The following is a 13,307-nucleotide window of genomic DNA, read 5'->3' as shown; positions in this document are numbered from 1 at the left end:
ATGACCAAGATGGAAGCAGGTCTATTGCCGCGGCAGGAAAAGTTCTCAAAAGAACACAATCTCCTAAGTAGATATACACATGGTATTACCGCAACCCAAATATACATTGATACCTCTCCATCAGTGTTGTAGGTCTCTCTCGGACTTAAAGGTCTCGACTACAATACTGCTCCCCATGCAATGCCTCAAATCCCATACCTGAAGTTAAAGACCTCCACACATCCCAAGTGTTGCTTAGTGGAATTGTCTTGCACCATCTTGTAAAAAACCTTGGTTGTGATTTATCAAATCAAAAATTTGAATCTAAAAGTATGAAACTCGTGTAATAAGTCCTTGTCACCGACTGTAAGATTAAACTGAATGGTGCCCACGTTGAAAGCTTTTCGTTCTGTGTACGGATGCAAGTTAATAACGTTGATGCACCTTTTTACCTCTTGTGACCGGAAATTTTCGTTTGCACGACTGTTATTCTCTCGCAAGCACTTCAGTTGACGGGATTTATCACTTGAGCTGATTGTTATGGTTTTTGTTTTTGGTTCAGAATTTATTGTCAATAGTCTAAGTTGGACTTTAAAAAAGACCGAAATTATTGTGGGAGAAGTCACTTTGATTCTTTTAATTCTGTAATTGTTTTTTGTTGTTTCTTTACATCAACTTGCCACTGCCGTATAGTGCGATTCCAAAAGGGAATGTCTAAAAACAAATCGGGAAAGTTGTTGAGGATGCCAATTCTATAGTTCTATACTACAGGGAGGGACTAATGCGGGGATGCAAAGAAGAACTATCTGTCTCGTTGTCGGTATGCCTTTCATGTCATGTTGTTTGGTCAGTGGTTGCTAAGCTACAACACTCGAGTTTCCAAATAAATTACAGATACAACCCAAAGTAAATAATATTACAAAATTGGGGAAAAGTAGCACGCATAGCAACCGCCACTGTGTGTGTAAGGGGATGGACAGTAAGAAGATTTATCAACCTTGGTTGATGTGTGTGTGTGGGGGGGGGGGGGGGGTGCTTCGTGTAAAGTATTGTGAGGTTTTTTAAAAGGGAGGCACCGACTCGCAACACATTTGTATAGTTTAGATGCACCGGACTCGTATGCATAAATTAACAAATTTGTGAACATTTTGGCTTAATTGGTTATCGAAGTTGCAAGGAATTAATCGAAAACACTATTGTAATCGTTTGACAAATTTGTATGCCTTCAGGACTGATGAAGTCTTTCTCAGATTCAAGTATTTTAGTGAGAAATTACCTTTAAATAAACACCCACGTTACTTCAGAGAGAGTCATTTCTCACAATAATTGTTCACCATAAACAGCTCTCCGTTGCCCGTTACCATGGAAGTTTATGTGCTAATATTTAGTTTGATAAGGTTTAATTAGGTTACCAAACGTGACTGAAGGAAAAACCTGCCAAGTATAGTAAACGAGTAGCCTTTATACAAAAAATACTACAAAATAAAAATCATGTATATGAAATGTGGCGAAAAGAAATAAATAGGAAACATGATCGCGATGTTAATTATGAAAAGAAAAAAAAAATGTCCTGTTAATTGTTTTCTTCTGAATCAGTCGATTTGCATTTCGTACTAAATAACGATAAAGGTCATGGGCTATTTATAATACACAAACACGCGCGTGCTCTCTGGTACCCAGCGGCATTATGAAAACACAATGTCCACTATCGTTCGTGAAAAGTGCATATCATGTAACTATATATAAATCCATTGAGAAAATATATAATAAGCTGTTGCAAATTGCTTACCAACCTTTTTTCGTTTGTTTGTTGATGGTTTTTGTTTTTTGTTTTTAGTTTCCAATCGTGTGCTGTGCAAAGCATACCTCGCGTTCACTTTGCAATTTTTCTTAGTGCCTTAACGGGGAGCGCTTTAGGCTATAACGAACACTGCCCGTTGCGTTTGCTTCCACAAATACCTATAAGAGAATCGAACAAACTGGGAAAATAATTGACCTTAAGTGTATTTGTTGTTCTGTGGAACGTTATTTCTAGTCATTAAAGATCGTATAAATAAATGCCCATCATTATGCAGCTAAATGATAAATCTAATACGAAATTTTGTTTGATAACAATCAGTGAGATGATGTTTGGGTTGAAATGACCTTTGCAACAATAACGAGTCCAATGTGGACAATGGGGTATTTTTGTCATTAATTTTTAATTCTAACTGCAACTACAGCAATGGTTTATTATTCCGTATACAGAGGAACCACCACATTTCGATTCAATTAGTCAGAGCCAGCATGGTCATTTGCATTAACACCCCAAAGTCACAATATTGAAGTCTTTTTTTAATACCTTTCGTAATACCTTTCAGCCTCGGTTTGGATATGTAGATTTGTTGGTTGAACAACAAAATGGCAGCCCCGAAGGTATGGCTGACCCATATGACAGATTGCATCAGTTATTTAATCTAACCCGTACCCCTTACACAACTTGCTTTAGTATGCGTTGAGTAGGTTGAATGTTTGTACATCGAGAGAAGATAACAAGAGAAAATGTTACCGTTATAAAAACTCGATTGCCAATCTAGAGTTTATAATCCGTCACATACACAATGCAGTGAGATAACACCCATTGTGTGTAGTGTGTACCAAACATAAAGGTCCCCTGATGTTGGTTAACTCCAATGTTAACATTTTGATAACACTGTGGCGATAATGAATGGGGGGGGGGGGGGGGGCAAGGCCGCCACCCAGACGCAAAGAACTAGTCTTGGCTCAAGACTCTCCCGTACTATCACAAGAGGGCGCACTCTCACCATAGACCGCTATCACAGTGTCGTCTATGGGGGATTTTGATATCACGAGTCTTGAACCAAGACGCACTATCACACGGCCGTCGTCTAGCAAAACTAAGACATGTCATGTGACGCGCTCTAATGACCAATGAGCAATGAGCAGGCAGAATACTTGCAAGGGGTGTTATAATGTAGAACACCCCTTGCAAGTATTCTGCCTGCTCATTGGTTTAGAGCGCGTCACATGACATGTCTTAGTTTTGCTAGACGACGGCCGTGTGATAGTGCGTCGGTTTGCCGTGCGCTAGTCCGAAGACTAGCACACTCCTTGCAGTACCCAGACGTCCGTTGCGTGTACGAGGATGATAAATTAATAAACCATTTCGGATTGCACGACACTACATGCACCCAGTAAAAGTTTTTGCAATCTGTATTCGCGTCGTCCGTGGATTGTAGCATTCAGGTCTGTAACTAAATAATAATAGTACAGTATTTAGAAATGTTTGGGGTGTAATAAAACAAATATTGACTGCTTTGACTCGTGCAATGGTTAAAACTATGACTCCCTCTGTGATCCCCGTGTAGCGTTCTATTTTCCCTCGGCTTCGCCTCGGGAAAATAGAACGCTCCGGGGATCACCTCGGGAGTCATAGTTTTAACCATGGCACTCGAAGCAGTCAATATTTGTTACTATAGAGAAAACACATAAGAAACTAAATAAAACGGCAACAGACTGGGTTTAATCCAGAATTCAGGAAGTTTGCATGAATATTTTAATGTACATGTTTTCATTTACAAGATGTGGACACAGCTCGAGCTAAACTACCAAATGAAACCAAAGTAAAACGCTTAACTACAACAAATAACAATCTATTTGAAATAAGTTTCGTTTGATTGGGACAACGCAGAAAAAGCCACTCTTTCAATAAACTAATAAATTTAGTCAAATTATTTGTGTAGATCTAAACATTTCTCATGTGTAGTTGATCCATGCTTAGCTGCTAATATTTTGTTTAGCAAATGTTATCTAATTTGTAAACACTTGTAGAGAACAGCCACAATGGCAAACCATAACATCACATGACGTTTCACTTTTTTAACCTGTAACTACAAAGTTCTTAAAGCTGGACAAAACCACCTTCTCTTCCTTTTTAAAGTGGCTTATTGGTCTACTAAGCATGTAGTGTGCAGCTTGTAAAAGTTCATATATGAATTGTGTTATGTCAGAAGTTACTTAGTACTGTAAAGTAATTACAATAGGTATACCCTCCCTTCAAGTCTTTTGCTTTGTTAATTCAGAAAAAAAACTGACATATTGATGTTTATTATGATAATGTAAAACCCTATTCTCTTGTACTATTTTGAGAAAAGACTCGATCAAGTCCAACGCTCTGAAATTTCGGCAAATTTAGTTTTTAACCGACTTTGCACAAGCAAAGCCATACTGCAGTAGTGCAATACCAGTCACAACTCTTTGAGTTAGATTCAAATGAGCCAGTTGCTTAGCGCAAATATTGTTGACATTATTAACATGATAATTACTGTGCTTACTGGTTATATCAAGCTAGTGCCAGCTTGTTTAAATCTCTTACAATGTTATGTATACGTCACACAATGTACAAGACCCTACATTTCATACAGTTTGGGGTTCTCAGATAAAAAAAGTAAAACAATTTCTTTTAAATGGATCCTGACTTTTAATTTTGTGTTTTTCAATAGAAATATTAGCCAACAATTTCAGTCTCAACAACAAAAACTAAAGCTTCTAAGCAAATAAGGCAGCCAACAAATGATCTACACCCTGTAGTCTTATGAGTGTCCTTCAACTGCAAGTCCACAACATTGCACCACTTGAAGAACATGTTCCTGTTTTTGTGTAATAATAACCTTCTAAGATAAACAGCTTCTCTTGTAGAGTGCAAGGTCTAATCATACCAATAACTTTTTGGTTGACATTTTCTAAATTAACCTTTTTAATTGCCTCTTTTGCGTGCTTCCCTTTCCATACAGAATTTTAACTTGACACACAAGGCCTCCTTTTCCCCTTTATTCAGGGTTTCTTTCACAAAGTAACAACACTTTCTATATGTATATAAACTCCTATTTCTTGATAATTTTGTGCAAAGTTTCTTTCCTGTTTTCAACATTTTTTTATTTTTTTGTATAACCCCCTGCTACTGTGTACATATTTTTGCCACATTCGTGTTTTTATCAGAATACATTCAAATCAAATCAAATTACTCAGGTACCATGTCTTGATGGTTGCACACATGCAACTGTTTCCCCTTAGTGCAAACCAACAGTCCAGCCATAGAGCTATTTATTATAGCTCCATGGTCCTACGGAGCTATGCTCCATGGTCATACCGAGCTATTTATAGCTCCATGGTCCTACCGACGCCAGTGTTTTACCTCTGTGTAAAACCCATATTCCTACAAGGTCCTCTTCCGACCCTGATATACACTTTGGTGACTACGTTCATTGCTTTTTCATCAAATTACAAACATTTACAATTTCAATTCTCTTCAAAGGGTACCCTTTAAGAAATAGCACCTGTGACCAGTTCAACATTCTTTTTAAAGTAAAAATAAAATGTCTAAAAAATATGTAGGGAACTTTCCCAAATAATATATCATCTTGCAAATAAGCATCAAGTGTAAAAAGTTGACATCACGCACTACCCACGCAGGGCTCAAATTTCCAATTCCACATCTTTGTCTCAAAAGAATGAGGTTCAAATGTTGAGTTTGAGTCTCACATCATCTTCAATCCTGCTGAGTATCACTCATAACATAGAAGAGATAAATCTCGCCATAGCGTCTTGTTCAAATGAAGCAGTTTAGATTTTTCACTTATTCTCTTCTCATTTCGATTGTGGTATTGTTAATCAAATCCCAGTCCAGTAAAGATTCTGAGCAACAATCCTGCAGCCGATTTCACGAAACTTGTCGCAACTGTGTACGTCCACTTGCGCAACATTTATGGTCATCCTTGTGCCATAAATGTTGCGAAAGTAGACTTATGCAGTTGCGTAAAGTTTCGTGACATCGGCTGTTGGGGTGTAAGAGTTAAGACTAGTCTTATCTCGAGTTAGGACGCGCCTAACTTGGGACTAGCCTTATGTTTTTAATAACTCCTAAAGAGTTCTAGGACTCAGGCCTGGAATTTCATAAGAGACCACTGGGGTCATTGCCTCTGTTGCCCTTGGCCTTGGTGCCCCTTCATTAGTTTCCCATAGACTTTAAGAAAAAACCTAGTCTTGGCCTTGGTGCCCCTTCATTAGTTTCCCATAGACTTTAAGAAATGGACTTGTACTATCAAAGATGAAATTCAAGGCCCAGTATCTTTGTAAAAATGACCCATGCTGTCTTGTGGATTGTTGTGGATCGAGCCATGCCTATTAAACAGAATATTAATCTACTGTGTGATCATAAACGGCTGATAGTTTCTCCAAGGCATCTGAGTCTTCATTAAGTGACTGCAGTAATGAATCATCATCGTCATCGCCAGGGGAGACGTACTGAACCAATTCTGTGCCTGCGGGGGGAAAATTCAGTATGAATGAATTCAAACATAGGTCTCTTCAGTCGTCTGGGATTCCTAAGGGTTATTTTAAAGCTTTTAACCAATTGTGTAACACCCTTGATATTATGCCAGCACTTTCCCTTAAGTGGTCTGCTGGCCAAGTGGCACTTAAAACATCTGAGGACCAGCCAAAAATTCTCTCAAAGTGGTCAGTGTGGATAGTTCAATGTTAAAAGCATCCATATTATAATAATAACAATAAGAAGAATAAATACTTATATAGCCCAATTCAGTTCTGCAAGTACTCTCAATGCGCTTTACAAACAAATAAACCAATTTATACAAGAGAAAGCAACAAATTAACTAAACAGTATGACTAGTGAAAAGGCTGATGGCCCAGTGAAATGTAAAACTAACTGGTCTTGCTGGCTAGTCACAAAAAAGTTATCTTTTCAATATTATCTTAATATGTGCTTATTATTTGTGTTAAAAATAGCATGATTACATGGTAGTGTGTTTCTTAGGGGTGGTGCATGAGCATGGCCTTGGCCCCTAGCTTGTTCAAGCAGAAAACCTGTCAACCATCAACACAGGGCTATATATAGATAGCTCAGTTAGTAGAGTTCCGGTACGTTAATCTAGAGGTCCTTGGTTCAAATCCTGCCTTGTGAATTTGTATTTTTTCAACCCCAAAGTAGACCAATTATTAGAAAGAAACTTAACGTTGGTTTTATTCACCAAGGAAAACTGATCCAATCCAACCAAAACCTGGAAGCATTTATAAAGGAATTACAGGGTCTCTGCAAAATATCTTTAAAGAACAGACAAACTCTCATTCTCACCTGTGGTGTTTGAATCCGGGTTAAAAAGCAGCGTAGACATATTATCATTCGGAGGTGGAAACAGGTCCTGGTGAAATAAAAACAGATTTTGGGATTTAAAATCTCGGCTGGTAGTCTTCTTTACTTTAAAAAGTGAAAGCAAAACATGATTTAAATGTAACAAGACTAGCAAACATTAAAATGGATTTTTAAGTTCCCGAGGTAAAATACCAACTGGATTAGGGCTGATTAGGGTTAATGGCCTACAACGAAAGTTAGTGTAACAACTCACTTTTGCCTTTTTAAGTCTTTTTGCCTTTTTTAAGTCTTTAGGACATTTAGAGCCTACTAACCATCAAATCAGACATAATGTAATCAATGCACCTATGACTAACATTGATACGCTAAAGCTACATTAACGTACCGGCTCAGTGGTACTCCCACTATTATCTGAGCTGAAAATCTGCAAAGAGAGAGGAAAAGAACGAACAGTGAACACTTCATTGTCTTCTTTTCATTAGACTCAAGATTTTCACAGCAGTATCTAATTATTCCTTTAACCCAACAAAGTCCTCAGAATTGGAAATATATAAGCTCTTCCACGAGTTGCGCTCTGGAACTATAAAGCTTCCACATACCTAAGAATGAACATAACCCTAGTGTCACACCCCTTTTAAATTGTTAATGAGTAATGTCTCTTTCCAGCATCAGACCTTATTGCTTCAAACAGTACTCAGAATGGAAACTCGTAAAATGTCTTTAACTTTTCTTTGTTGTTACTTTCCTAAAGATTAAGGGGGGGGGGGGGGGTTAACAAATATTTTTGTTCTTAGAAACAACCCAAAGAGGTGTTTTCTTTCTTTTATTTACCCCCAGCAGTGAATCCATGTCAAGGCTGTAGCCATCAGAAGGTCCGATAGATGTCAGCAAATTTTGGATCATGTCTAAATTGTCCTGAACAGTTGTGACATGCTCTCCAATTTCATGCCTAGAAATAAAAAAAGTCATTATTAAAAAAATATTAAATGCACTATTTATATACAACATTTTATTTCAAATCTCAAAGTGCTCAAATTTTATGTCAGAGCTATCTTAAAGTGTGAGACACAATTATAAAGTTAACTGGTTACAGGTATAGAATATGCTGTGTGCAATCATGGTGTGTCATGACACAAGCTCTGGTACTGTCAGCAGCAGAGTGTGGATTCGATACCCATTCATGACACTTGTGCCCTTGAGCAAGGCACTTACCATAAATGCTTCTTAAAAAGTAGGGATGGTAATGCATCCTGTTCTATCAGCCAGACTTCTAGCAGGTGAAACCCATTCGATAGCCCAAATCATTTATAGTGTAGCCCTCATCTTGAAGTGGCCATTTGGGGCCTTGTGATGTTAGGCGTTCCTTCATAATATATATATTATTAAATCTGCAGCTAAACTATGCCAGAAACACCAAGGGGAGCAAGTGTCTTGCTTAAAGACAAATGTGTCATAACTGGAACAACAAACCAAACTCTGACAACCTTGGCCTGGTGTAGTGAACAGCTCGTCCACCAACACTCCACAATAACAGAATTAAAGACTTAAAGTGCTATGGCTTTTTGTGCTGACTCACCGCTGCTCATCATGTGAAGGCATTCTCTTCACCAGACTTTTTGAGTTTGGATAAGAATTTGTCCTAGATGACAAATCCCCCATGGATGGAATTGGTCCTGCATCAAGTCCGAAGCTATTCCCTTTAGTGCTTACAATCTGATGATCTGCTCCTCCGACCCCAAATGGAGCCATGGTGGAGCTGCTGCTGTAAGAGCCAGGTGATAGCTCCAGATCGGCGGACAAAGGAAGGGTGGATGGTACCATGCTACCTGGTGATGTGACAATGGGTGAGTTGACGTCATCTGTTGAGTCAGCGGATATTTCAAGGTCAAATAGAGAGGGGTCAAGTTGTCCTGTGGATGCATCGAGCTCGGCTGGCACTGCACTGTTATTATCACCATCGTTGCTCGGACATGCTCGGAAGGCCTCAACGGGAAGTTCGGTTACATCTGCCAAGATGGGTTCTGAATCACTTAAGCCCGGCAGGTTGTCAAGATCAGTGTCATACGTACTCTGTAGCTGCAACATAGAGTCAAGATTGTTAACGGTGTTATGGTTACAAAGACTTTAATAAGGGCAAGGTACGAGATATGCTGAAAACCAGATTGTAAAACAGTCGTATTTCTACCATGCAAAGATTCAATTCTACTGAAAAAAAGGTTGCACAAGAGCGCTGAAAAATGTCCAGTTACACCCACTTGTCCTGTCGGAAGACTTTGTTTTGGAAAGTTCTCCATGCAATTTGCAACAAAACTCATGGAAAATCATCTACGTTTATTTGTCTGAAACACACAATCCTAAGTAAGTCCTTTATTCAATATTTTTCCATAGCAATTTGTGAGCAGAAATATTTTCCAAAATCCTATGCACAATCAATCCAAAACTGATGATTCTCTTGAATTCTGTTGTTTTCAACTTACAGGTTGTTGGCTAACGAGCTGGTGAGCCTCACTATAAGGTGCATATCTTGAGTACTTGGATTTACTTTCTTCTGGGGCTGGCTCAAGCATCAGTTGCCTGATTCAAAATAAACATAATACAATTACAAAATTATGAAAAATACTGACAAATTATTACATTAATTTTTTTTTTGCTTTTGCCTTGTTCATTGGATTCAATAATGGTTTTGTGGTTTTTAAATAAAGTGCTAAGTGAAAAAAAAATGGAACTGGATAGTAATTAATGCTGCAGGCTTGGAACCAAATGGAGGCTATGGCATCAGCTGCCCCTTGTCTTAGAGAAGGGAAAGTTTGGATTGTTTTGGGGCTGAACAAGGTCAAAGGTGACAAGTTATTTTTCACAGGTCAAGTGGCAAGGTCAAGATGCTCACAGATACGAACACTTTTTGGTTATATTTTGCGTTAGCTACAGTATATAAAAAAAGAGATGAGGGGGTATCAACAGCATCCCTGTTATTTTGTTAATTTATAATCTGATTGGATGTACTCACTGTTTTCTCTTAAGGCCGACTGGTTTGACCATTGTGATCAGAAACTGGATCAGACGATTCACAATCTTTTGCTGCTTCTCATGCCGCTGTCTGAGATGAACCACTTCCCTCCATAATACCTGATTCTCTCTACCAAAAGGAACACGTAAAAGTGATTTTTAAACTAAGGCGTTTTTCTTTGCCTCATACATACAAAATAAAGTGAGGCTGAGAGGCACAAAAATATCTTTAGGGTTATCTATTACCCTTTTTTCAAATTGAAAAAAAAAAAAAAAACTATTTGGCATATTTTGGAGATTTGACAGACATGTATGCTTACCTCTGAATACCCTCCAAAGTGCCCGAGAGGTTGTCTTGTTTGCCTTTCATGTCTTGGACATCGTTCAGGAGAAGATGTACGTTGTCAATTCTAAGCTTCGACTCCTCCCGAGCGGACACCTGAAAGAGGTTTATTTTGTAAGACTAGAGCCTCACTGTCGAGTACAAAAACAGAAGGAGTCTAACTCTCCTTTGAACACAAAACATGGCGTGGCGTGTCATGTCCTACTGGTTAAGAGCGCCGGATTCAAACTCTGGTGTTTCTGTTCAGAAGAGTTTGGGTGTGGAGTCCTGACACCTGTGTCCTTGAGCAAGACACCAACCTAACTATGATACTTCATCCTTTCGGAAGGCACGAAAGCGTGTATTGTTTACACATGTAAATAAAAAGGGGGTTTGCCCAGGTGTTGCTGGTTTTATTGGCAGCACATTGCGCCATAGCACCTTGTAAACCATTACATGGTGCTAAGGATTAGGTATCATAATTCAAACGTTATCCCACATACCTTGCAGGAAATAACTGTATGTTACAGCGCCAGGAGCGTCACTGAGTTATCATTATAAAACAACAACAACAAAAATAAACCAAACACCCCTTTTGTGTTGACTTTTCCAAAAAGCAGGATCAACAATGTCAACAATGCTTTCAGTGACACTTGTTTCTCAACATACCTTCCTTTTGATGAGTTCAAGCTGTCCCACTTTCCCTCTCTTGAAGTTTGGGTGCTGAAACTCAATGTCATCTTTCTCCGCTTTGAGAGTACCATGTTCCAGGTTTGCCTTCTTCCGAAAGCCATCTGAAAAATCAAGCCAGAACACTGTTTAAAGGGAAGGTGTAGCTTTATTATGGTATTATGAACTCACTCGGTTAGAGGTACAGCAGCTGTGGATAGTTTTAAGCATTTTGAGAATCATTTCACTTTGAATTAATGTGGTTATTACAAAAAGAAAGTTTTTATCGCCCAGCATTTTCAATAAGAGAAACCTTACTGTGTCACATTTCTCAGATTTTGTGTTTTAGTTACGGATTATTCTTCCTGCATGTACATACCCACTCTTGATATTCAGCGATATGTTAAAAAAGGCTTCAAACTTTTTGAAATTAATTTATGGTAAACTAGTTTATAATTTACAAATCAATCACTAATAACCAATTTACGTGTACAAATCAATCACTAATAACATGCAATCAATACAACGATGGGGAACTATTCATTGCCAGTTGATGTTAATAATTTATTTAGGACTCCCTTTACAAAAAAGGACGACAGTCTTATTGTTCCCTTAACTATGGAGAACTTACACATGTTGAGTTGACGGATGAAGCTTGCCATGTTGTTGTGCTTGAAATAATTGGGCAAGATTTCCTTGGCAAACCGGGTCTGGTCCTGAACGATGAAGCTGCTTCCATTCTGCAATAAGAACACAAGTAAAGTTTTTTCCATAATTAATGATCGTTCATATTTTATTTTAATTTCAGGTTTTATACATAATTGTTTATAAATGTATCTTATTTTGAGATGGGTTTTCTGTGTATGTTATGGCATGGAGGTATCTACCTCCATGGTTATGGTCAACTACAAAAAGAACAATGTAATTAGTACTGTATTTTTACATTTAGTTTGTTTATTTATTATTTTTCACTCGAGTGTAATAAACAACAGGTCATATTCATAAAAAAAATGTGTTTTTTAAGAAAAATAATACACATTGAGCATGCAGGGAGCCTTGAATGAAGACCCCTTTGTAGTCACCTATGGGAAAAGTGCAGACTACAAATGAATTAATTTTATTTATTTATTTCCTTTTAGTTTTATTCCCTTAATCATGTTACGTCAACTCATGTCCATGATATCCCGAACTCACCAAGTCCAGAAAAACAGAGTGAGTTAAGAGGAACAGACACTTTGCCTTTGTGTTTGAATCAAGAGGGTAATAATAATGAAACTATATAAATAAATGAGCCATTTTCTTGGTGGAGCTGGTCTTGACACAGACACTCCCTGCTATGTCAATTTTGTCATGCTCTGACAAGGTCAGACAGTTAGTGGCATACTTTATTAATTTCTTTTTTGGGGCACAAGCAACTTTTAAAAGCAAGAGTTTTTCTTTATTTTGAACTGAAGTTCATGTTGAATTTTCCAATTTCCTGCTGAGCCTACTGCGCTGAGTGATCTGTATAGTCTCATTTCAAATTTAATATCGGTCGAAATTGAAATTGAATTGAACAAAACGTTGAAGTATACTCGATAATGACAATTTAGACATGACTTTTTGTTGAGACGATCAACATTCGAGTCTAGTCTGCAGATCTTTCCCAAACTTACTTGGCTCCATCCAATTAATTCGTCATTCTCTGCATCATCCACAAGAAGCCACAACTTTGACAAGAACCCAGGAACGCTAGAGCCTGGAAGTACAATAGATCCTTTCACGTCCTGAACAGCCATGATTCCGTTATTTTGTATCTAAGAACATGAAGAACACGAACAAAATCATCGACATAGGCCTCGCTGATTCAGCGCCATCTTGGAAATGACGACATGGGTTGATGGGTCATTAGAATTGGTGCGGGAAATAGGGGTTAATTAAATTATGCCATCTTATTTTTATGCCGGTTCGACAACAGTTGAATATTGTAATAACATAATTGTTTAAAAAAATCCAAACAAATTAAGCGGGTTTTTTTTTTCAGTTGTTTTTTTACAATTACCTTTTGGATGGTTTTGTTAACAACTGGTCGCTCAAGATTAATAGAAACCCCTTCTTTGTGAATGGTTTGTTCCGGCCATTTCAATCATCAAGTGTTGTGTTTTGTAAAAAGTTTTTTTAATA

The 13,307-nt window shown here is 37.9% G+C and overlaps 1 protein-coding gene across 2 annotated transcripts; it reads right to left on the bottom strand.

The window, feature by feature from the left end:
- Positions 1 to 6,024: 6,024 nt before the first annotated feature.
- LOC117289029 (heat shock factor protein-like) lies at positions 6,025 to 12,998 on the bottom strand. 2 transcript variants are annotated; one of them, XM_033769937.1, is made up of 11 exons: positions 12,800 to 12,998; positions 11,776 to 11,884; positions 11,145 to 11,269; positions 10,474 to 10,592; positions 10,155 to 10,283; positions 9,625 to 9,721; positions 8,724 to 9,223; positions 7,979 to 8,096; positions 7,533 to 7,571; positions 7,130 to 7,196; positions 6,025 to 6,299 (listed from the first exon to the last, which is right to left on the bottom strand). In XM_033769937.1, the coding sequence occupies exons 1-11, from the start codon at positions 12,920 to 12,922 to the stop codon at positions 6,175 to 6,177; spliced, it is 1,551 nt and encodes a 516-aa protein (XP_033625828.1). In that variant the 5' UTR covers positions 12,923 to 12,998; the 3' UTR covers positions 6,025 to 6,174. The 2 variants fall into 2 exon arrangements, with proteins under 2 accessions (XP_033625828.1, XP_033625829.1); XM_033769938.1 differs by lacking the exon at positions 7,533 to 7,571.
- Between the last annotated feature and the right edge of the window lie 309 nt (positions 12,999 to 13,307).

This window comes from Asterias rubens, chromosome 4 (genome assembly GCF_902459465.1).
Source record: "Asterias rubens chromosome 4, eAstRub1.3, whole genome shotgun sequence".
Classification (NCBI taxonomy): Eukaryota; Metazoa; Echinodermata; class Asteroidea; order Forcipulatida; family Asteriidae; genus Asterias; species Asterias rubens.
Note: the sequence above shows the minus strand (reverse complement) of the source record. Positions and strands in the feature narration are given on the sequence as shown.